Source organism: Lygodium microphyllum, chromosome 22, assembly GCF_053477565.2.
Source record: "Lygodium microphyllum isolate KBCC chromosome 22, Lygodium_microphyllum_v1.1.10, whole genome shotgun sequence".
In the NCBI taxonomy this organism is placed as follows: domain Eukaryota; kingdom Viridiplantae; phylum Streptophyta; class Polypodiopsida; order Schizaeales; family Lygodiaceae; genus Lygodium; species Lygodium microphyllum.
This window is the reverse complement of record NC_141156.1, coordinates 7,788,634-7,814,209: the sequence shown is the minus strand read 5'-3', so window position 1 is coordinate 7,814,209 and position 25,576 is coordinate 7,788,634. Positions and strand designations below refer to the sequence as shown.

The window sequence follows — 25,576 nt, the reverse complement described above, 5'->3', positions numbered from 1 at the left end:
TATTCGATATTCTAATATTTAAGTAACTTTGAAAAATTAAAATCAATAAAAATTTAAAATACAAATGCTCAGCTCAATGGATTATCTTGTTTGCTCCACTAGTTCGCTTGCATGGGCAAAGCTTGCAAGTCCATGGTCGAGATCCTCACCACTCAATGAGTGGTCAGCATTTACTTCTTCCCACCATGACCAATCATCGGACGTTTTTCCTCGACTACCAGCCTGACGAGCGAGGCAGGAAGATGAAGCCATTTCAGGCTGAAAATTGAAATAAAAATGGCTCGAGAGAAGTGAGAACTCGAGTCTCGAGAGAAGGGAGAAGGGTCAAGAGTCAAGGAAAAAGGAGAGAAGGGAGAAGGAAGAAGAGAGGAGGAGAAGAATGGAGAACTTGGAACTTGAAGAAGAGGGAAGACTCAAGAGAAGAGGAGGAGAAGGAAGAGAAGGGAGAAGGTCCAAGGAAAAAGGAAGAAGATAAGGGAGAAGTGAAGAGAAGGAAAAAGAAAGAAGGGAGAAGAAAGGAAAAGAAGAAAGAGAAGGGAGAAGAAAGGAAGAGAAGGAAGAAGAAAGAAGAGAGGTTGGAGGTGAGGCAGGAGGAGATGGGGTGGCGGGATTGGCGGCTGGCAGGCACCATGCGGACTGGTCACGGGGGGCCGAAATAGGATCGGGCGGGAGCAGTAGGTAGAAAACGCACGGCAAACAATCAGGCGCAGAGTCACAAACGATCGCAGGCGGGAGCAGTGGCCAACCAAAGGTAAGTGGGTGCCACGTGGCGTTCCCTTTCTGAAACGGGACAGGGAACGTTCCATTGACTTGCAATGCGTCCCATAACAGCTTGTGCTGGGGACCACAATTCTGCGTGATGGGGGGCCGATCCAACTGTTTCATGTTTCTACGGGTGAAACGTAAAAAATCTACAGTGAAAGATGTTGTACAAGGATGCATATATATACACGGGTGCAAAGAGAATATCTACATACATCTCCACCTCGAAGATCTCACTCTCTGAGAAACCCGAGGGCAGTCTCCACGGTCTATAGCGTGAAAACTAAGAGCACAATTGTCAAAGAATGTGAAGACCAAAGCCAATAAATAGGCCATAAATAATGTACCAAAAAATACATGTTGACTACATTAAATGCAGCCGACTAGACGGTCCACAGCCTGCCCGCCCAACCTGACACGTGTCGCCATCCTACTGACGTCATCTGCCACGTGGACTGTTAAGAAACCCTTCAACTGCAGTTTGCGTTTTTTGCATTTCTGCGTTTTGCGTTTAGGGTTTGCAGCCCCAAAAAGGGGCGCCATCCTAGACTGACTATGCCTATTTATAGGCCACTCTTTCATTCATTTCTTACGGCTGATTCATTCAGTCCGTCACCTCTGCTCTCCAGCCTCTCCACTACCCTCGCACCCCTTCAAGAGGACATTGCAATTCGTGGTTCGTGGCTGTCTTCATCATCTTCCTTGTGCTACAACACCCTTGTTCCCTTGTATCACATTCACTCCATGATTCGAAACTTCATCATTCCATTCATCAGAGTTTCTTCTCTCTTCTCTTCTCTTCTCCATGTTTACCGAGTTCACTCCGTGTTCCTCCCTGCAAACCCTACTGTCTCGCTGGTACGTCATCTTTTGACATGGTATCAGAGCTAGATCTGCTCACCTAGCAGCGAAGATCCTCCACTCCAGTAAAGGCAAAGACCAGCAGCGGGTTCGGCATCCACTTCTCTTCTTCTTCCGCTGCATCAAAATCTCTTTTTTGCAGGTTTCAGGTGTTTTCAGCTTGCTGCCCACACCCCTTTCGCAAAGGACATCGCAGTCTCAGCTGTCCCTTGCTGTTATCTACAGTCCGCCACTTGTTTCTAACCTTCCACCCCCAGTTTGCAGCTGTTTACAGCAGAGCGACTATTGCTGTTCACTCTCCATTCAGAAAACAATCTCGTGTTTGCAGATTTCAGGTATTTCAGCTTGTTGCCCACACCCCGGACACAAAGGACATTACGGTCCAAGCTGGCCATTGCTGTCTACAACAATCTGGCGCCTATTTCCAGCCTATCACACAATGTTCGAAGCTGATTTCAGTATATTGATTGCTGCTGCTGTTTTTTTCTGCGTTTTTAGTCTTTCTCTCTCCCAAAGGCTGTCCTCCCTGCGTTTTTAGTCTCTCTCTCTCCTGTAGGCTGTCCTGCCTACATTTTTAGTCTCTCTCACCTGCTGCCTACATTTTTAGTCTCTCTCACCTGCTGCCTACATTTATAGTCTTTCTCTCTCCTGCTGTCCTGCCTGCGTTTTTAGTTTCTCTCACCTGCTGCCTGCGTTTTTAGTCTTTCTCTCTCCTGCAAGCTGTCCTGCCTGCAATTTTAATCTTTTTCTCTCCTCACCTACGTTTTTCTATTGGTTGCAACCTCTTACTATTGGTCGCATCCTCCCACTCGCAGCTCCCTTTCAGCCCTTCCACTACCCTCCCACCCCTTGAGGCGGACATTGCGGTTTGGGCTTTGCATTGCCCTCACACCCCTTGAGGCGAACATTGCGGTTCATGGTTCGTGGCTGACCTCTTCCTTCTTCAACAAGGCACACTAGTATCCATGGCTTCTTTACCAACAAATGACCAAACTACTGTGGGCGGCACACCACTGATGCTTGCCGACTTCGACCTTTGCTCCCCACCCCCCCAAAGTATATGCGTCTTCCACCAGGCACTCCTTGTGCCACCTCTCCTTTCTGGGCCACAGAGATCATTCTACATGGGCTATCAGTATACTATGCTCAAGGCAATAAGACGCATCCGATGCGCACTAAGTCCTTTTGAGCACATGGAGGATCGATTGGCGCTATGACCTCCTCAAGATCGTCGCAATGCCAGCGGCAATCTTCTCCCACCTATTTTCAGGTACAGTGGCTTCCACGACCTGCGGTTCTGCAGACCGCTCCACCGAGAGACAATGATTCTTTGATACCATCTCCTCGTCAGTCCACTCCTTCGAGAGACAATGGCTGCTCGACTCCTTCCTCTTCTTCGACTACCCAATCTGCTCCACTGAGAGATAGCGATTGTTGCCCACCTCTTGCTCATTCTGAGCCCCACCCTTCCCCACCCTCGACTACTCAGGTTTGAGAAGCTACCTCTGAGAGCTCTTTGGCACCCCAAATACCTTCTTTGGCACGACCGGCGGCACTTCCTTCGTCATCAGACATTTCGGAGTCCGTGATCCATGAGTTTTTGAATTCCCTATCTACTTTAGAGGGGGATTCAGAGGGGGATGTTATTTCTTTGCCCTCAGAGGGGGCATCTACTTTTTCTTCAACTTCAGCGGGGGCCCCTCCACCTTCCACCTCAGAGGGGGAACCTACTCCACATGAAGTTCTTCACCCATCCTCTACTTTCTTGGGGTGGTTGTCTTCGACCGGTCATCTCTTCTACTAATACCCAGGATCTTCAGGTACCACCTAGATCAGGACCTCGGAGTTTCAGCTACGACTTGGTGACGAGGCCTTCATATTCCTTCCAGCATGGATGCACGGAGCTAGTGGCTTCTCTCCGGAGGTTGTGTTTCGGGTTCTCCAGTTCACCCTGTCTACTGGTCTTTACTACAGGTTCTCTTTCTGGTGGAAATCTTGGATCTTAGGGATCCTCTATATCTTCTTCCTCCTCTTCTTCTTGCCTTGGTCACTTGGTCAGCATGGAGCCAACTCCCGCGATCGAGTACAAGCATATCCTTATGGTTTTCGACACCACACAAAATCCGACATTCCTCCTATGCTTTGCTTGTTTTCATCATCTTTGTACTAGAGCGCTTGGGCAAGTGAACAATTTTCCCATGAGGAACATTGTCCAAGTGGCACCTGCTGCATATGCATTCTTTAGCATGTAGCATTGCATCTCCACCTCACTCTTCTCTTGTTCCCCTTTTTGGGCCTGAGAGGGGGTGTTGAGAAACCCTTCACCCGTAGTTTGCGTTTTTGTGTTTTGTATTTAGGGTTTGCAACCCCAAAAAGGGGTGCCATCCTAGATTGATTGTGCCTATTTATAGGCCACTCTTTCATTCATTCCTTACGACTGATTCATTCAGTCTGTCACCTCCCCTCCAGCCTCTCCACTACCCTCACACCCCTTCAGGGGATGAGATGGTACAACAACTGCTTGGAAGGTAAGAGGTCGCGGCAATAGCAAATGGTGACTTGATGCTTGTGAGTTAAAGCGCATGTGGAAAAAATCACATTTGATGTGATGGCTAGGAACAACATTCTTTCCCTACGTAAAAACATTAAAAAATGTTACTAATGTGATACTTTATTAATTCAAGATGATTTAATTATGAAAGTGACCAGCAAATCACCCTAGTACAGATTAGCAAATGCATCTTCTTCTGTTTGTGCTAGGTTGTAAGGATAAGTAAAGAGCAAGTCTTGCTAACATACTAGAGGGGACGTGAGATTGAGGCCAAACTCAGAGTGTTCAACGCTTGATCCAAGTGACGAATCTTTGAGGTAGCTCAACACAGAGTGAAGACCTATCACAAATAGGATAATTAGGTGACTTCGTGGATTCTAGGTGCGAGTTCACATTTGGGCTCTCAGGCCGATACTTGTACAAATTTCTAGTAAACTCTTGTAATAAAGATTTGAGGATCTCTTTCGCCTTTCTTCGGCTCTCTCATCTTCTATTGAGTAAAGCATTATAGTTCTAAGTCTTACCTCTCCCATTGTTAATTCAAAAAAAGAGCATCCAACAAATTGAGTTCACTTATTATACCAGTAAGCATTTGGCTACAAGTTATAGCATCTACATACTAACATAGGATTATGAGCCTAAACCACCTATTGCAATTGACCTCAAAGAAGGAAAGTTGCAGCCTATAACTAACTTATTGCACACTATGCAAGAGATGTTAATGATTGCAAAGAAAAGCACTTACATGCTACATAATATGGACTCTACATGCTGATATACAATTATGAGCCTAAGCCACATATTGCCATGGACCTCAAAGGAGGAAAATGCACTCCGCAATTGATGTCTTGCATACTATGCAAGAGATCTTAATGATAGCAAACGAAAGCACCAATATAGCCTAGAATCATGCTATGTTTTATGATCACCAAGATTGAATCCTCAAGATCTCCAAAATGAAATGTGGGTGTACCTAAACATACCAAAAAACTCCAATACAATAAGCACCCTCATCTATTATAAATTATTTTCAAGGTATTGCACAATGCAAACCTTTCCAAACTACCAAAAAGGAGTAAAGCATCGTACATTGAATGATGAATCTAACTTCATTCTATGTTCCATGTAATTTGTTTGAAAGAATGCTTTGGTGCAAGACATTGCAAACCGTTTCATACTATCAAGAAGGTAAATAGAGCATCCTATCAATTGGACTTATCTCCAAATATCCAACAATTGATTTTGGAGCCTTGTCCTACCATCAAATAAATATATCCCTTTTTTGTAGTAATTGATTTGGAGTCGTTTTTGAGGAGTTGAAGAAGGTCAAAATACATGATAACTTTTCAATATTTAGATAATGAATTTTACTTGCTCAATAAGGAGTGCACACACACACACACACATTGTTGGGAATAAAGGGTCACCGTACCTTTTACAGTGTTCAGGTGTGCACGCATCCCTATATAAAGCGGTACTTGGAGATTGTGCCCACATTGACTCTCTCTCTCTCTCTCTCTCTCTCTCTCTCTCTCTCTCTCTCTCTCTCTCTCTCTCTCTCTCTCTCTCTCTCTCTACTCTACACTCTCACTGTGCAAACCACAGCATCGCGTGTCTCAATCCTCGCACACTCCGTTGACAAACAGTATCAAAGCTTAGGTTGTTGAAGCTACGCCATGACAATCGTCAAAGCTCCATCAGGATAGTCTGTCAAGGTGCGTTAGACAATCGTCAGATTGCATTAGTCCATCAGCCTACATCAGACCAGGTCCATCAGTCCGTGACACGATAATCATCAGGATCGCGTCAGAATAGTCCATCAGGCTGCATCAAACAGTCTGCCAAACTGCGTCAATCCATTAGGCTACATCAGACAGTCCGTCAAACAACTCAGACTGTAGGCGACAGTCCAATCAAGGTAACAGGACAAGTTTTTCATTATTTTTCAAAATTTCAAAGGTTTTCTCAATTTTGCAATATGGCAAAAACAATGCTACAATGTCTTGGTGCGGAAGAAATAAGTAAAGCCCATCAAAGCAAAGGAAATAAGATCAGCAGGCATGGAACAAGAAGAGAGGGATGATTTGGATAAGCTTGCACACTCTACCATAGAGCTCTCAGTGTCAAACAACCTGCTCTTCAACAATAAGAAGCTGAATTCTGCATATGAATGCGGCAAATACTTGAGGAATTGTATGCTCTGAAAAGTGCAGCCACGAAGGTTTATTGGTTGAAAAAGTTAATGGGCCTTCGCATGAAGGAAGATACAACCACGTCTGTACATTTGAATGAGTTTAACTTAATTTTCAGTCAATTGATTGATTTGGATTTCCACATTGATGATGAGTTCAAGGGTACTTTCTTACTATGCACTTTGCCTGAAAGTTGGGATACTTTTAGGGCAGCTTTGAGTAACTTAAATGCTCAGCTGTTATATTTTGATGTGGAGAGTTCTTTGCTAATGGAAGAACTCAACAAGTAAAATAATTCAACAAACAAATCGTCTAATGCATTGCACACTAGGGATTGATTTCAACAAAAGGGCAGTTCTAAAAATAGAGCACACATCAAGTCTCATGGCAAAAATGTGGAGTGTCATCATTGTGGCAAGAAAGGGCACTACAAACAATACTATTTTGAAGAAAGAGAAAGGCAAAAGCAAAAACACTGAAGACAATAAGGCTGAGAAAAAAACAACCAACTTGCAAAGTAAAGCAATGTGAAGATAGAGGAGGTAAACTCATGAGAATGATAGTAACGGTGATGTACTCCTTGCTTCTTCTTTGAGTGAACATGCTTTGATTGCAAATTCTGCTAATGACATGCACGCTTGGATACTTGATTCAAGTGCGTCTTTTCATGTCACACCAGATCATGAGTGGCTTTCTGACTACAATGGTGATGCACGTGGTGTTGTCTATTTGGGGGATAACTATGCATGTCAAATTGCACGTATTGGCAATGCGAAATTGGAATTTCAGCATGACTCTATATTTGTTTTGCATAATGTGAGGCATGTACCTCAACTCAAGAAGAGCTTGATAAGCATAGGGCAGCTAGATGACGAAGGCTATCATACCACCTTTGGGGATAGCAAATGGAAAATTTGTGAGGGCTCTCACATTGTTGCCAAGGGCTCTAAAAGTGATACCTTGTATCATTTGTATGTATCTAGCGTGCGTGACCATGTAGTCACCATAACCGAACAGCCAAGTGTTTCTTTGTGGCATAGATGGTTGAGACACATGAGTCAAATTGGAATGAAAGTGACTTCTCATTTGGGTTATTTGCCTTATTTGAGGTATGTTGATTTTGAACAATGTAAACATTGTATTTATGGTAAGCATGCACAAATGTCACATAAAAAATCTCTCTCTAAAGTCTTCATCCTTAGAGTTGGAACATTCAAATGTATATCAGATACCAAGGTTATCTTTAGAAGGAAAGAAGTATTTCATTACTTTTGTTGATGATGCCACACACAAAGTATGGGTTTATCCAATTTGTTGTAAAGATGAGGCCTTGGACAAATTTTAAAAATTCCTAGCACTTACTGAAAATCAGACCAACGAGATATTAAAGTGTCTTCGCTCTGACAATGGTGGGGAATATGTGTCCAAAGCCTTTCAAGACTTTTGTGATAGAAAAGGGACTAAAGAAAGCTCATCGCACCTCAAGATCCACCCAAAAATAGTATTGCAAAGAGTATGAACATGACCCCAAAATAGTGTTGCAGACTCTCTACTCCCGAAAAAAGAAAAATTGTATACAGCAATGATTTTATCTTTCGGGAAGATCGTATACACAAACAGCCTGAAAAGAATGAGAAAGTCGGAAGGGTTGTAATCCGGGAAGATGTAACGATAGGACAACAAAGAATGCCCGTTGGACATCAACAAATACCTGTTGTAAATGGCCCCTAAAAATGCAAGGAATGATGCTGAAAATGATCAACAAGATATTGCTCATGATGTACCACAATTTCAGCAAGAAGAAATGCCTTTGGAACAACCAAAACCAGCTGCACAGCATGCTGAACCTGCAAATTTGAAAGCTGAACAGCCAGCAGGTCTTGATCATTGGGTCTACAGGTTGACCAAAGCAATGGACAAAAAAGACAGCAAGAAATGGCATAAGGCCATGCTATCAGAGGAGATGGAATCTCTCATGAAAAATGGCACTTGGGATTTGGGTGCATTTGCCTAAAGGGTAGACATTGCAACCATGCAAATGGGTTTACAAAATGAAAGTCACTTCTAGTTCTTTGCCAAGATACAAAGCACGACTGGTTGCTAAAGGGTACAAGTAAGAACATGGATTTGATTTTGATGAAATTTTTTCTCCTATAGTCAAAATGACTACTTTGCCGACCATTTTAGGCTTGGTTGCATCTAAAGATATGGAACTCATACAAATGGATGTAAAAATAATTTTCTACATGGTGATTTGCATGAGGAGATGATAGATCTATATGCTGCAACCTAAGGGTTTTGTTGCAAAGGGGAAAGAGCACATAATATGTAAACTCAACAAAAATTTGTATGGGCTGAAACAAGCACCACGAGAATGGTATCATAAATTTGATACATTCATGCAATCTCAGGGATTCCATAGATCTCAAGTTTATCACTGCTTATACACCAAGAAGGCAGCAAATGGTAGCCTTATTCTCTTGGTTTTGTATGTGGATAACATGCTAATTGCAGGCACGGATGTGTATGCTTTGGACTCCTTGAAACAAAGCCTACACAATAGCTTTGATATGAAGGATCTTAATGAGGCCAACCATATTCTTAGCATGCGTATACTCAGGGACAGATTGCAGGGCCTTCTCTATTTGTCACAGCAAGAGTATGTTACTAAGGTTTTGCAAGGTTTCAATATGGAGGGGGGGAAAGCCACTGGTGTACCATTGCCTCCATATGTAAAACTTAGTGCAGATGATAGCCCTCCATCTAATGATGGAAAGACTGAGATGGCCAAGATTCTTTATGCTTCAGCTTCTACTGGTAGCTTGATGTATGCTATGGTTACTACACGTCCTGACATTGCATTTGTGGTAGGAATGGTTAGCAAATACATGATATATCTTGGCAAAATGCATTGGAAAGCAATGAAGGGTATCATGAAATACCTTAAGGGCACAAAGGACTTATGCATCTACTTTGGGAGTAAAAGTCCTCTTATTGCCTTCACTGATGCAGACTATGATAGTCATCCTGACTACAAAAAGTCTACTTCAAGATATGTATTCACGTTCACGAGGGAAGTGGTCTCTTGGATATCCAAGCTGCAAAAGTGTATTGCATTGTCTACTACAAAGACAAAGTATGTAGTTGCCACTAAGGCATGCAAAGAGGCTTTATGGTTTTCACGTCTGGTGAGAGAGCTTGGCATTACAAAGGTTTCTATCTCCACTGTGATAGTCAAAGAGCTCTCATGCTAGCATGAAATCTTGTCTCTCATACAAAGACAAAGCACATACAAGTGAAGTATCATTTTATCAGAGATGTAATTAACAGCAAGAGTATTAAGCTTGTCGAGGTACATACCAATGATAAACCTACAAACCTTCTGAAGAAGAGTTTTCCAATAGAGCAGTTTGTTCATTGCCACTAGATGGTGGGGATTGGATAGTATATGTGTATTTCAACTTTGTACAACATAAACTTAGCTAGTTCTTGTCAGAGATCATAGCCTGGTTTCAGGCAGGCAGCAGCTGCACAGTCCAGCTGCACAGTCGGACTGCCACGTGGCAGTCCAACTGCCTGCAGCTGATTTTTATCAGGCTGCGCCCTATTTTGGCGCCCCATTCTAGGCAGATTTTCGCCTATTTATTGCTGACGTTTTCAGCAGTCTGGCATTCATTCTCTGTCGCAGATTACAGACCGGTGCCGTGCAGATCTTTGTCTCTGTTCGCAGATTTCAGACAGCAGACAGTGCAGACTGCAGCAGACTTCGAGGTGGACAGCAGGTCGCATCGTCGAGGTGGAGACACGCAGTCCAGCGCACTGCGCCCGTGTATATCTTTGTATTCAGCATTCTTTATACAGCAGATCTTCAGTGTACACTGTCTCTCTCTCCCTTCTCTCTCTGCGTTCTCTCACTCTCAGTCCTACGCTTCCGCACCGCTGCACTCTGACATGGTATCAGAGCAGTGTTTGAGGGCTGACTGAGCGCAGAATTAACCTGAAGTGGAGTTTCCATCGCGACACAAATTTGCGTTTTTTGCGTTTAAGGGCAGACAGGAGGGCTGCGCCTTGGAACAAGGCTGAAACGAGTGTGGGCGCACAGGAAAGGAGTACAGGTGGTGGATTTGCTGCTGTTTACTGCTGTTTCACGCGGAGAAAGTTTGAGTTTTCAACCTAAAAGTGCAGGTTTTGCTTTTTCATCGCCTCCGGCGGGTGAAGAAGCTTCGGGACGCTGAAGAGCCTTAGCAGGCTGAGTCTACTCAGTCAGAGGGGGCTGCTTTTGCGTTTGAGAAGGCATTGCAGGTGAAGATGTCTACAGAGATGGACCTGGAGTTCCAGGCGATTATGGACCGGAAGGTGCCTGTCCTACCGGCTCTTCCTACAGATCAGAAGCTCGACGGCGACAACTACCGCATATGGCGCGTTATGATGTTGGCCATTCTGGAGTCCTATGATTTGGCGGAGTTGGTACAGGAAGATATTGACCGGCCTTTGGTAAGAGATGAGTCCAAACTCTCTTCCGATGCTCGTGCGGAGTTGGCCAGGGCCCAGTCTCATTGGGACAAACTGAATGCCAGGATTCGATCCTTTCTCTTTCTATCATGCACTACAGCCGTGATCGCTCACATCAAGCACTTGACGGTGGCTCGTGAGATATGGCTGGAGCTTGATCAAATGTACAATCGGATGACCCTGATGAAGAGGGTTTCTTTGGAGGTACAGATGTGGACCTTGTCCGTCAATAAGTCTTCTTCGCTAAGGGAACACATTAACAAGCTAAGGCAGCTACAGATGCAGGTTCAGAATGCGGGGAAGCCGATCTCCTCCGAAGACATGGCGATCACACTATTGTCCCAGTTGCCGCCACGATTCGGTACATTTTACTCTGCCCTTATTGCTTCGGGGCGAGAGTCTACTCTTCGGTGGGAGGAGTTGGTTCCTATGGTCTTGGACCAAGAGGAACAGTTAAAGGGACAGAATGCTTCCAAGACGGAGGCGTTGACAAGTCAAGCCTCTCAGAAGAAGGGGAAGGACCAAAAGAAGAAGAAGGGGGATAACAAGTCCAAGAAGGACAAGGAGAAGGACAAGGACAAAGACTCCACATGCCATATTTGTGGAAAGACTGGCCATTGGAAGAAGAATTGCCCTGACAAAGACTCGAAGGACACCAAGAAGAAGGAAACCAAGGATTCTGGAGCGGTGGCTGCACCCTCATCAGCTGCATTTCTACACTTAGTTGTCATTGAGGACGCTTCACCGAATGCTTCTGATGCTGCGATGGCGGCTTCCCAATCTCGAGAGTGGATTATTGATAGTGGTGCCTCACCGCACATGACTCCTTCATCAGATGGTGTTGCCCAGCTGCGACCTTCGCGTGGGCAGGTTCTCATTGGAGACAGCTCTTCAGTTTCTATTGCAGGTCGGGGTAAGATGCAGCTTATTCCGGATGGACGAGGTGGCACCCATACTTCAAAGGTTTTGAATGTACCAGGCTTGGGGTACCATCTCCTTTCAGTCCATAAGATTTGTTCCCTTGGTCTTCTGGTGGAGTTTGACAGTTCTACAGTGCGAGTCCTTGATCGTGAATCGAGGAAGGTTCTATCATCTGGATATGAGGAGAACGGCATTTACAAACTGACGTCTTCCACTGCCCTCTCTACTCTTCTTCTTACCTCACAGTCACAGTCTGAATTATGGCATGCTAGGTTTGGTCACCTGAACTATGACTATCTTCGGAAGGCGTCACGGGGACAGCTTGTTCGAGGGTTGCCGGATATAGTGGTGAGCCAGCAGCCATGTGTCTCCTGCATAAGGGGGAAGCAGCATAGGGATGCCATTCCCCACACCGCTTCGCGGCGGTCTACTTCACCGATGGAGTTAGTATCTACGGATCTATGTGGCCCTATGAGGAATGAGTCTCTGCGTGGGAGCTCGTACTTCATGCTGATCGTGGATGACTATAGCAGGATGACGTGGGCCTACTTTTTGGCACTAAAATCAGAAGCTTTCTCGCACTTCAAGGATTGGCTTCTCTTTGAGGAGAACCGATCAGGCCGGAAGTTGAAGACCTTGCGATCCGACAAGGGAGGTGAATTTGTCTCTAATGAATTTGCTCGGTTTTGTGCAGATAGAGGAATTCACCAGGAGTTTGCCAATACGAATACTCCACAAGAAAATGGTATTCTCGAACGGAAGAACCGTAGTGTGATCGAGATGGCGCGCACCATGATGGAGCATCGACAGACCCCCCAGGTTCTGTGGGCCGAGGCTGTGGCTACTGCAGTCCACATCCTTAACCGATCTCCTACTTCGGCCGTGGAAGGGATAACTCCATTTGAGGCGTATTTTGGGTCGAAGCAAGATGTTTCTTACTTTCGGGTCTTTGGGTGTGATGCCTATGTTCACATCCCCAAAGCTCACCGTGACAAATTCGAAGCGGCTTCCCGCAAACAGGTATTTGTTGGCTACAGCTCCCAGTCCCAAGGCTACCGACTCTATGATCCCGTCAAGCGGGATGTATATACTAGCCGTGATGTGCGGTTTGTGGAGGTTCCGGCTTCTACAACGGGTGAGGAGCATCCCGTTCTTGGAGATCCAGGGGAGAGTTTGGCTCCTTCTACAATTCCACTGGAGCCTGTGCCGTTTGATTATGATTCTGTTTCTGACACAGAGTCTACTGTTCCACCGGATCCTTCTGAGGAGTTACCACCGGTGGACATTCCAGAGTCTTCTACTGATGGAGAACGACGAGGGGAGGTTCGGCCTCCTCCTCGCTAGGCCCGTGACACACTCCGTGATTCAGGGATCGAGGGGATTCCTGAGGAGTGGGGACCGCAGGATGGTCCGCGGCGGTCACGGAGGCACCAGGCGCATTCTTCGGAGCTTGTGTGCTCCAATTATTGTTTGATGTCCCGAGTTATGCAGGATCGAGAGCCCACCTCCGTGAAGGAGGCTTTACAGTCCGCCCCATGGAAGAAAGCTATGGAAGCTGAGTTGGAGGCTATTGAGAGGAATGGCACTTGGTCACTTGTGCCACGCCCCCCGAAGAAGAAGGTGATTGGAGTCAAGTGGGTCTTCAAGACCAAATATCTCAGTGATGGTACTTTGGATAAGCACAAGGCTCGCCTTGTTGCTAAGGGTTTTGCCCAGCGCCCAGGGATTGACTGTCATGACACCTTTGCCCCTACAGCTCGTATGGCAACCATTAGAGCTGTTCTTGCTTTGGCTGGCCATAGAAGATGGCATGTTTATCAGCTGGATGTGAAGTCGGCCTTCCTGAATGGTGATTTGAAGGAGGAGATCTACGTTGAGCAGCCTCCTGGCTTTGGTTCTTCAGATGGAAAAGTCTACAGGTTGAAGAAGGCCCTGTATGGTCTCAAGCAGGCCCCGCGAGCTTGGAACGAGAAGATTGATTCGTTCCTCCAGACTCAGTTGGGATATCGGCGGTCCAAGGCCGATCCGCAGCTGTATGTTCACACTTCCGAGGATGGTTGTGTGCTGTTTGTATTATATGTTGATGATTTGATTGTCACAGGTGATGATGCACAGCAGGTCCAGGAGACAAAGTCAGCTTTACATCGGACGTTCGAGATGACGGATTTGGGGCTACTCCATTTCTTTTTAGGACATGAGATTTTTCAGTCTCAGAGGGGGATCTTTCTCTCCCAACAGAGATATGTACAGGAGCTCTTGGAGTCTTTTGAGATGGAAGATTGTCGGGCCCTCTCTACTCCTATGGATCCGAACTGGAAGGCCACTTCCCACTCAGCTTCTCCTTTGGCGGATGCTTCCACCTATCGACAATTGATAGGGTCTTTGATTTGGCTTCTCAACACCAGGGTTGATCTATGTTTTGCTGTTGGGCTCTTGGCAGGGTTCATGAGTGAACCTAAGACGGTGCATTGGCAGGCTGCTCAGAGGATACTTCGGTATCTGAGGGGGACGTCTGATTTGGGGATTCATTACCCCGCAGGGACAGATGGGTCAGATCTTGTACTTGCAGGTTGGAGCGACTCGGATTGGGCCGGTGACGTGGACCACAGGCGGTCTACAACAGGTTACTGCTTTACTTTGGGTGCAGGTGTTATTTCTTGGAGTAGCAAGAAGCAGCCCACGGTAGCCCTTTCGTCTACTGAGGCGGAGTATCGGGCCGCGTCTTCCACCACATGCGAGGTTGTGTGGCTTCGGAGACTGTTGGAGGAGCTTGGGTGCCCCCAGACTCGTCCTACATTGCTGCGATGTGACAATGAGAGTTGCATTGCCTTGGAGAGGAATCCTGTTTTTCATGCCCAGACGAAGCACATTGAGATCCAGTACCACTTCATCCGAGAAAAGCTTTTGGATGAGACCATCACTGTGGAGTATTGCAAGACGGAGGAGAATCTTGCGGATTTGTTTACGAAGGCGCTTCCTCAGGCTCTACTTCGGCAACATTCCAGATCCCTCAGGCTTCTGCCTTGTCCAGGCTCTGAGAGGGGGTGTCAGAGATCATAGCCTGGTTTCAGGCAGGCAGCAGCTGCACAGTCCAGCTGCACAGTCGGACTGTGCAGTCGGACTGCCACGTGGCAGTCCGACTACCTGCAGCTGATTTTTATCAGGCTGCGCCCTATTTTGGCGCCCCATTCTAGGCAGATTTTCGCCTATTTATTGCTGACGTTTTCAGCAGTCTGGCATTCATTCTCTGTCGCAGATTACAGACCGGTGCCGTGCAGATCTCTGTCTCTGTTCGCAGATTTCAGACAGCAGACAGTGCAGACTGCAGCAGACTTCGACGTGGACAGCAGGTCGCATCGTCGAGGTGGAGACACGCAGTCCAGCGCACTGCCCCCGTGTATATCTTTGTATTCAGCATTCTTTATACAGCAGATCTTCAGTGTACACTGTCTCTTTCTCTCCCTTCTCTCTCTGCGTTCTCTCACTCTCAGTCCTACGCTTCCGCACCGCTGCACTCTGACAGTTCTTTCCTCTACCTTCAAGCACATTGCATTTAGGGTGGAAGGTTGTTGGGAATAAAGAGTCACGTGCCCCTTTTACAATTTTCGAGTGTGCATACACCCTTACCACATGTCCTTATGTCTTATTTATGACGGGCCAACTCTTTTTGTAGTCTTTCCTACTCTTGGAGAGTCTAGAGTAGTTGATTCTCCGTCTCTAGCAACTTTTTGGTTGACTCCTTATCCTTCCAGGTCTTAACCTCTTGCATATATATATATATATATATATATATATATATATATAACCTAAATTGGTACTTGAAAATTGCACCCACATCAAAAACCTAAAGTGGTACTTGAAAATTGCACCCACATCAAGTCTTGTGCTCTCTCTCTCTCTCTCTCTCTCTCTCTCTCTCTCTCTCTCTCTCTCTCTCTCTCTTCGTAAAAGGTAATTGTATTAATTACAAAAAAAGGTACAAGATTACATGATTACATGATTACAAGAGACACGAGGGCCCTAGGCCAACGTGTGGGAAATCCCCATACTAATCCACGAAAAAGGTTACACCAATCATGGCAACGACCCAGAGGCAATTGCCATATGCCAGGGAAGCAAATCCTCCCGAGGGAGCAAGTCCGAGTGCCGGATGAGTTCTATCTGTCAATGCAAGAGCCCTTTAAGCCTGCCAATGTGTCTCGGTACATTAGGGGCCGAATCAAAGAGAAAAGCATTGCGCGTGGTCCAAATGTGCCAGCATCCCCAGTATCTGAAAAAGTGAAACAAGATCTTCATATGTAACTATGGCGGTGTGGGATACTTTGGGCGCACAAAAACCCAATCGAAAGGAGTGAGCGAGGACCCCACCACTGCGCGCCAGATTTACGACAAGAGTGACCAGATATTCTTGGCGAGCGGGCAAGAAAGAAATCGATGTCGGGCCGATTCCGCAGTAGTGGTACAGAAGAAACAATTGCCATTCGAGATTCTACGCTTGGAAAGGGTTGAGGCAAAAGGAAGACCACCAATCATTACCCGCCAAAGAAAGACCTTGCATTTGAAAGGTGCCCTATTCAGCCAGCCCTCCATGACCTTTGCCTTCCACCATGCCTGCGATTTCCGCAGTCCCCAAACAGTATTAGCTTTCAGACCCAACCATTGGTGATCTTGAATGAGAATATGATACACCTGATTAGTAGAGGCCTTTTCCAGACTGAACCGGCCTGCAAGGTCTCAGTCCTGCCAAGGACGATCCACAGCCAAGGCAGGAAAGGGTTGCCGATCCTGAAGCTCCGACAAAAGCTGTTCCCATAAACCACGATATCCGCGCGGGATCCTGAAAAGTCTCCTAGCAGTCCGAAACGATGCAAGGACATTGAGAGTGGCAAGGGTAGCATCCGCAATCAAAGTTACACCTAAACGGGCCATGCGGTTAAATCTCGATCGGAGCTGATGTTTGTCTTCCCATGAAAGTAATCTCGATACTGCCAACAATTCCAACTGAAAGGAGTTAGCGGTCCCCCACTGGATGCCAACGGGCCTTTTGGAGCACCACTTTCCAAGAGCCGACCAAGTGCAGTAACAGAGGGGAAGAGGGACTGGAGAATCGAGAGTCAACATTAAGGACATGCCACCAGGAGGCCCGAAGTCGTGTATTACCATGGCGTAGCCCGCTGTCCTCAAGAAAATAACGGGCTATAATGGTCCACGGGTGATGGTCCACACACATGGCACGAAAAAGAGACCAACGAAGAGCCAGCATATGAGTTTCTGCATCCAAAATAGCTCCACCACCCATGCGTTTAGGGGTACATGTATGTGCCCACGAAATCCACGAAATTCCTGCCTGCAGTGAATCCTTCTTCCATAGCATGAAACGAATGGGATGAGTGAGAGCTTTCAAAGTAGTAGGCGTCCACAGCAGCAATGGCAGGAAATACGTTAGCATTGGCAGCATAATTGTCTGAGGCAGCATAATTGTCTGACCACTTTGAGGCGTAGACATGGAATGGCCACGCTTGCGACTTCCAATACATAAACTTCGCCGCCAGTTTTTGTGAAATCCACTCCAGTAGTTCCTTTGGCCGTACATCCACCCCCAATGGGTATCCAAGATGCCTTACAATGGAGCCACGAGAAACCACCTGGCCCTACCAACCTAATGACTGTAAATCAGGCTCCGTGCGACTGAGTATGGCTGATTTAGAGGCATTGATGCGAAGACCAGAGGCCTGACCAAAGAGTGTCCAAACATCTAATGCCTTTCGAATATTGTCCCTGTCCGCCCGCAAAATCATAAAGGTATCATCAACCAAAGATTGGCTAATAAAGTGTTGTCCCAAAGGAAGAGACAATCCTGCCAACTGCGCAAAAGCCGCCATTGAGGATAACATTGAAAGGACCCGGTGAGTTGCCAGGGCAAAGAAGAGAGGACTCAAAGGGCAACCCTGCCTGACCGAGCGTGCAAGGACAAATGGCTCTGTAACCCCACCATTGAGCATAACTCTTGAAGAAGCCGCAGCACTAATGGTGTAGATCAATCGGGACATCCGAATACCAAAACCCATAGCAGACATGAGATCTGCAAAATGAAAGACCAATCCACATAGTCAAAAGCCTTTTCCAAATCCAATTGAATCAATACCACTTCCTGACTGGAGTGCCGCGCATAGTCAATAACCATTTGCACATTTAAAATATTATGCAGAATGTTGCGGCCCTTAATGAAACCATATTGGAGAGGATGCACAATAGCTGGAAGGTGCTTGTGAAGCCAATTCACCAGCACTTTGGAGAAGATTTTATACATCGAGCCCATCAAAGCAATTGGTCTCCAGTGTTGCAGCGTTGACGGCTGTTTCCCAAACCTGCTGAAACATAACCGCCAATGGTTTCACCAGCTGCGTGGCCAAGTTCTCAAAGAATTCATTAGTGAGCCCGTCCCAACCAGGACTTTTATCCTTAGGCAGGTGTAACAAAACATCCATAACCTCCTCCTCGCAAATATCTGCTTCCAAAGTAGCTTGCATATCAAGTGAAACCTGCTGGCGGACCAGATGATAGAAGACCGAGCGGGCATGCGTAACCTGGCTAGAAGGGGAGGGAGAAGAACCAAGAAGTTTCATAAAATAATTTCTGCACATATTAACCATGGTCTGCGGGTTAGTGACCATGCGGCCTTCCGAATCCTGGAGTCTAGTCATATTTTCGCGAGCAGGAGAAGCATGCAAGGCGCGAAAGAACTTATGAGACTAACAGGCACTATCTTGCAATGTGTCAGTCAAGTTATGCAGCTTGGCCTGCTGATAAGATTTCAACTGAAACACTTGAATAAGATTGGCCAAACGCAACTCCAGTGACAACAGAAAATCATCATCTGGGGTATCCACGAGCAATGACCGGACCAAAGCCAGTAAGTCCTCTGCTGCAAGTCGACATCACCGACAAAGAGAGGCATGATGGATCCCATACTGCCGAGCAACCCGCTGCACATTAGAGAGCAGCTGTGCAAAGGAAGCCAAGCCCTCAGAGGCGAAGTCCACCAAGAACCTCTCAATCAATTGCTGCATATAGCCCTAAAAAATTGGATGCTTCAAATAAGAGGAGTTGAAACGTAAAGGGAGCCTATCCAGCAACTGCACAAAAGGTGCAATAGGTTGTGCACGCATCTCAAGCTGGAGGGGGAAATGATCCGACAATGCATATTGCTGCAAGAGACCTGCATATCCAACATCTCGAGAAGAAAATCATCCCCCTGCATGATATACATTCGGTCCAACCGCGACCAAGTAGTTGCATATTGTGCGGAATGAAAAGTAAACCCTGAAAAAGAAGGGTGAAGCCACGATCAAAGATCTTGCTTAAGGACGCGCAGAGCAAATGAATGCCACACCCGGCTTTCCGGCGCATCCATTACCAAATGCCCTGAAGTGGACTGAGAAGAGTCAACACACATATTGAAATCTCCCATCAAAAGACCCCTTCAGCCAAGTGACATTGAGCCCTGCAAGGTCGACCAAAGATTCCGTCGGGATGCGGGATCATTCGGAGCATAGAGGCCCAACAACCATAAAATCTCTCCTTCAAATAAGACTTCGATTACCAGAAAGCGGCCCCGCACATCATTTTTAACAAGAACAGGCTGGTATTTCTCATGGACAATCATCAGCACGCTCGAATAGTGCGTAGCATGTGTCCCTGCATAAAACAAACGGAATCCATGACAATCCACAACTTTTCCTACTTCACTGTGACTTTTGTGCTCAACTACACACAATACATCCCACTGGTTCTCATGCAAGACAGTCCACATGGCATGTTGCTTATAGCGAGAGCAAATGCCTCGCACATTCCACGTGGCTATCTTCATATATCTACAAAAAAGGAAATCAGGAGCAAGGCGCCTATTGCCTCGACTTCACCTTTTCCGCGAGAGCATCCAAGACACCCTCCTCCAGAAAATCAGCCAATACTGCAAACAAATTCTGGCGGCCTGCTTTAGAGGTAGAAGGAAAATCCACTGCCTTGGGAGTGGGACGGGGATAACGCGGATCCCAAGGTGTAATCACATTACCTTTTGTATCAAACGCCAGCTTAGCAGGTGGGCCCTTTGGACCATCTGTATAGACTTTCCTGGTAGACTAATTACGGGGGGCAGACGGGGCCATAGTACGCGCACCATGCTGTGAAGTGAACATTTCTTTCAGGCGCATATACGTGCGCACGGAGTCCTGTGAAGCATTAGGCCCAAGGTCCGTCAAGCCTGCATCCAACTTTTTACCTTTTTTTGACGAGCCTCAATCCAATCAGTGCTACGGGAATCCAGACCCAGGACCTGTTGTTTGCCTTTATCCACAACACTAGGTGGCTGAAGGGCCTCCTGTGCCAGGGCATCAAGCACCATGTCATCCTTAGGCAGCACAACATGCGCACCCTCGGAAGATGGTTGTCTTTCTGGGCATTCGGCCATAAAATGCCCCAATTTACCACATGAAAAGCAGTGTCCCGCAAAGTTGCCCCATTTCAGGCGAAAATGCAAAGGATGCATGCTAGAACAATTGAGGCGAAGCCACGCAGGCCTTTTCCTGGCCGTGTCCCATAACATGCATAAACGGTTTCGATTCATAGCCCTGAGGCTTGGGGGAACCAGCACTGTTCCCACAACTACCATCGCATCCTTCAACAGTGGCCAATAGACGGCCGGACAATTTTCCACTTCCACCCACACCGGGCATTCTCGTTCGAGCAGGCGCTAGAAGTCTCCCATAGGGCGCCATGGTACAGCATGGACCAAGCGGCGATCAAAGAATAATGGCAACTTGGACAGGAGCTCAGCCCGATGTGTTTCTGATTTCAACAGCACCTCATAAAAGCCACGGGGTCCAAGGAAGATCTCCTCAACACACTCCCCTTGCAATAAATGGTGCATCCACTGGCGAATATGTGAAAGCACTGGGATCCTGCTAGTGAAGAAAAGTATAACGGCACGGTCATAAAACACCGAAAAAGACCGCAGGACTGATTTCGGGTCCACTGTGTCTTCTAGCACATCATCAATTCCCGAGTCAGAAAAAGTTTCATTATTATGCTGGACATAATCGCCAAGCAAAGTATTGGCAAAGTCCAACAAATACTCCCAGTCAAGCTCCTGCGAATCCACAAGATCAGAGGCGACCTGCGCATAGGAACGTTCCTGAGGACCCATTGGCTCGTCATAAGTATGCTTGGAGCGTTTGCCCGCAGGCGACAGTTCAGAACCCGAAGGCATCTCCTCCGTGCACGGCACCATGTCCTCCGGCTCCTCTGTATCAGAATCAGGGCCAAGGGCTGCCACCGTCCAATCTAGAAAATCCATATCCAGGCCAGCCATATTGCTGTCTTCTCTCGCTGTCAAGGGGCACAGGCAAGAGCAACGCTATCTCTTGCGCTCTCTCTCTCTCTCTGTGAGCACAGGAGCAGATCGGCTCACTGCTCTGATTCTGCAAATGTCGTGGCCTGTCAGACCGTCCTGTGGGCCCCGTCCGCTCTGTGGACGCCCGGCACTCCGTGCGCTGCACCCCCATGGTCACAAAAGCTAGGCAAAAATGAAGCAGAGTGCAGACGGCGGCTGCAAACAGGGCAGCACGTCGAGATACAGTCGAAGGTGAGGCAGGCTGCAGATGAGAGTGACGCAGGCTTCAGGCGGCGCTTGTAGACAGGGCGGCAGGTCGCGAAACATGCGCAATAGGGGCAGGCTGCAGGCTGCGCCTGCAGACAGGGCAGGTGTTCACGAGAAAAACGGGCGCAGAAGGTCGCCGCAGACAGAAGCGCGCGCAGGTCCGAACTCCCGCCCACCACACAGAAAAACGTGTCGCAGTCGGGGGGGGCACCGGATCTGCCATCACCCACGCTAGCGCCCGTCACCATCATCGCGCTCTTTCCTCTCTCTCTCTCTCTCTCTCTCTCTCTCTCTCTCTCTCTCTCTCTCTCTCTCTCTCTCTCTCTCTCTCTCTCTCTCTCTCTCTCTCTCTCTCTCTCTCTCTCTCTCTATCTACTCTACACTCACTCTCCCTCATTGTGTGAACCACAGCATCGCATGCCTCAATCCTCGCACACTCCGTTGGCATATGTATGTATGTATGTATATATGTATATATGTATGTATGTATGTACATACATGTGTGTACATATATAGATGTATGTATACATACATATACATATGTATACATATATACATATATATACATATGTATACATACATGTATGTATATGTATATATACATACATGTATGTATATGTATATATACATACATGTATGTATATATATGTATATGTATGTATACATATACATATATATATGTAATACATGAGTACGTGTGTGTGTGTGTGTGTGTGTGTACACATACATATGTATTACATGTATATATGTATATGCGTACATATATATATGTATTACATACATGCATACACACACATATATATAGATACACACAACACACACATATATACATGTGTGTGTGCATACACACACACACATATATATATATAACATTTCAACCAATTTAGCTTGTCATCTAATGTTTTCTTTGTTGTCTATCTTTAAAAAGGCCACTACTTAACATGCACACATTACTCTCACACGCAATACTTTTCATCCTTAGCTGATGTCCTCCTTTTGATGCCTTCTTACCATGAGGGGCACATTTTACTTGTATGCTTACCTTGTTCACTAACTAATGTGCATGTTCTTGTGATGAGGACACCACTCTCTCTCCCTTCTTCTTTAAGCCCATCACACTTCCAAGGATGTAAGCATCAGTCGTTGCCACTAAACATGACCCGTTTATATTAAGTCTTCATCTCCATTATAATCACTAATCTAAACATATTAGTCAATCTTATCTCCTCCAAGCCTCCAAAGCTCAAAATCCTCATTGAACCAAACATGATACCAACGCCCCATGCCCAGGCATGTAGCATTGATTGATGCAAAACCCTAGGTCAAGTCTGCTTGCAGAGTTTAGTACCAATAGTTGTTTATCTAATGTGGTTTCCTAAATTGATATTCATTGAGAATTTGGATAATGTCATCAACATTAATGTTAAGCCCTTAAACAAGATTCAGCAATCACACAGTAGTGCAAAGCTTCATGCAGGAAAGAAGTCAAAGACTATCCAGCTATGCCGATACTTGACAAAATGCTTATGCTGACTTTTAACTATCAGAGGAATCTAGTTTATACTCCGACATAAGATCCTTAAGCTAGGGTTTTGTCATGAACTACTAACCAAACCAATTAGCCGATTCTGCAACAGTCCAGTAGCTCTGTGCTTCGCTTCGAGGTCCTGCATCCTTCCTGGTCTCACCTCCACTAAACAAGAGAAGTGCATTCTCATCCAAAGCAGCTGATTCGACCCCTGCCTTGATGTGCTGTACAAAGGTAGCAGCTTGACCCGGGTGCTTCTGGTAGGATTCAAGGAACCACGCATTCTCGCCCTCTGCCTTCCCGCAACCAGTGTTGGTATAGACAGCATGTCCAGCCACCATCACGAGGTTATGAAGCCTGCGGAAAGGGTGCACCTTCGGCAGGTAAGCAAATCGTGCGGTAAAGGGGTCAGATCCCAAAATGTGGTGGCGAAACTCGACCAGCAGGAGAAGGATGGTGATCCCCATGGACAGGCAGCCAAGAAGGATGTGCCAGAGGGCCACTTTGTGCCTCCGCTGGAGCTGATGGAGCATTTTGGCGAATCCGGAGCGTCTGCTGTTGATCTTCCGGAGGCGGCGAGGGAGGCCGAATTCTAGGTCCAGGAACTGCTGGCCCTCATCTGTGCTGTCATCGCCGTAGGTCATAGACGTCTGCTTGGCGTTACCTGTGTTGCTGATGTTGTTGCTGCTGATGCTGGATGTCTGCGAGTAGCGGTAAGATCCGGCTGTCGTCAACATCATGCCCCCTTCGCCACACCCGCATCTTGTTCTAGATGCTGCCGCCGCCGCTGCTGCTGCTGCTGCGTCTGCTCCTCCTGCGTCGCTGCCGCTGCTCCTCCCGCACGACGATGGCGCACGCGACGTGCCGTGCTCATCTCGAAACACGGCGAGCGGCAGAAAATGCTGTCTCACGAACTTCGTATGCTAATAATAATTAGCCGTGTGTATAGAGAGAGAGAGAGAGAGAGAGACAGAGACAGAGACCAGCCGTTAAGTAGGAAGCCACTCAGACCACTGCTCACGAATAAAAATGGCATTTTAGTGTATTTTTTAAATGTAAAATGAGCGTTTTTGTAAAATATTTGGATCTTCCCTTGGAAAAATCGAAAACCAAAAAAGCCATAGAAAAACACAAAGAGTCAAGGGTCAAGAGTCAAGACATCAACCGGGGGAGGCCACTCACGATGTTGACTATGTCAAATAAGCTGAAGGCCAACCTATATATTTCTACACTACATTATAATCACTAGCTACTACATTATAATTAACAAATTTTACAAAATTTATGATCGATTTTAAGTGGCACATGTGAAATGATCCCAATTTTCTCAAAATTTTCGTTCTTTGATGTAAAAATTGTAAATTTTGGATTTTTTTCAATATTTTTTCCTCTCCATTTCTCACACTATCAATGGTCAAGACAATGTGGAGGGCTTTAATCTCTCTCTCTCTCTCTCTCTCTCTCTCTCTCTCTCTCTCTCTCTCTCTCTCTCTCTCTCTCTCGTGTGCAATGTGGCTCACTGCGCCTCTATCTCTCTAAAGACTAGGTGCTCTCCATCATGTACTGTTTTTAGTAGGGATCCTCCAATAGAAAAGATGTTGGAAGGGAGGATCTCAGCCACAAGCAAGGAGAATTAGATGGCGAAGGCTAATGGAATATTCATCAAGCCATGGGCCTGAACCCAGGGCGTGCACCTACCTCTCCATCTTGCTCACCTTCGACCTCATCACTAGGCATTGGACGATAGAGCTTTACTGAAAGCACACAAGTGGAAGTAAGAGCAAAGCAAGAGCTATGGCGGATGGAGCAAGAGAGCAAAAGAGAGAGATGCCATACGCAGGAACTCTGATAGTCACAATGTGTGGCTGGCCTTGCCTTATTCAATAGTCATCACTGAAATAATAAAGAATAAAGTGAATATTATGGGCACTTGCCATCGACAATGTGTAACTGGCCTTTCCTTATTCAATAATCATCACTGAAAGAATAAAGAATAAAGTCGCAATGTGTGATTGGCATTTCCTTATTCAATAGTCATCACTGAAAGAATAAAGAATAAAGTGACAATGATGGGCACCCGCCATCTACAATGTATAGGTGTGTGGTCACAATGTGTGAAGTAAATACAAAGTAGCGTAGGCACAAGCACCTTTATCCCCAACAACGTCCCACTTAAAGTCAAATGTATCTTTAATGAGGAGAGAACAAGAAAAAGTGACAAAGTACAAATGTACATAAAGTACAGAAAGATGAGGAATTGATGTCATCTCATCCTACGTTCATCATCCTCTTAAGGAAAGCAAAATGTTCCGTTGAGAGACTTTTAGCAAGCATATATGTAGAATTCTTGTCAATTGAGAGCTTCACAAGCTCAACAGACTTGTCCTCTACCACCTCCCTGATGAAGTGATAGTGCACCTCAATGTGCTTTATCTTCGTATGGAAGACTAGATTCTTGGCTAACTGAATAGTACTCATAGAATCCAAATGTAATGTAGAAGTAATAGTAATACCAAGGCCGCTACCTAATGACCTAACCATAGGGCATCCTTGCACTCCTCAATGGCTGCAATATACTCTACCTTAGTAGT

General features: G+C 46.2%; 1 protein-coding gene across 2 annotated transcripts in view; it reads right to left on the bottom strand.

Annotated features, from left to right (window-relative positions):
- Positions 1-23,960, bottom strand: part of LOC148016870 (uncharacterized protein C57A10.07) — a 50,904-nt gene extending 26,944 nt beyond the window's left edge. The window contains exon 1 of one of the 2 annotated variants that reach the window (XM_087662640.1): positions 23,068-23,960. In XM_087662640.1, coding sequence (XP_087518766.1) covers positions 23,068-23,725 — 658 coding nt within the window. In that variant the 5' untranslated portion in view covers positions 23,726-23,960. The remainder of the gene's footprint in view (positions 1-23,067) is intronic. The other variant, XM_087662639.1, reaches the window with a different exon arrangement.
- Between the last annotated feature and the right edge of the window lie 1,616 nt (positions 23,961-25,576).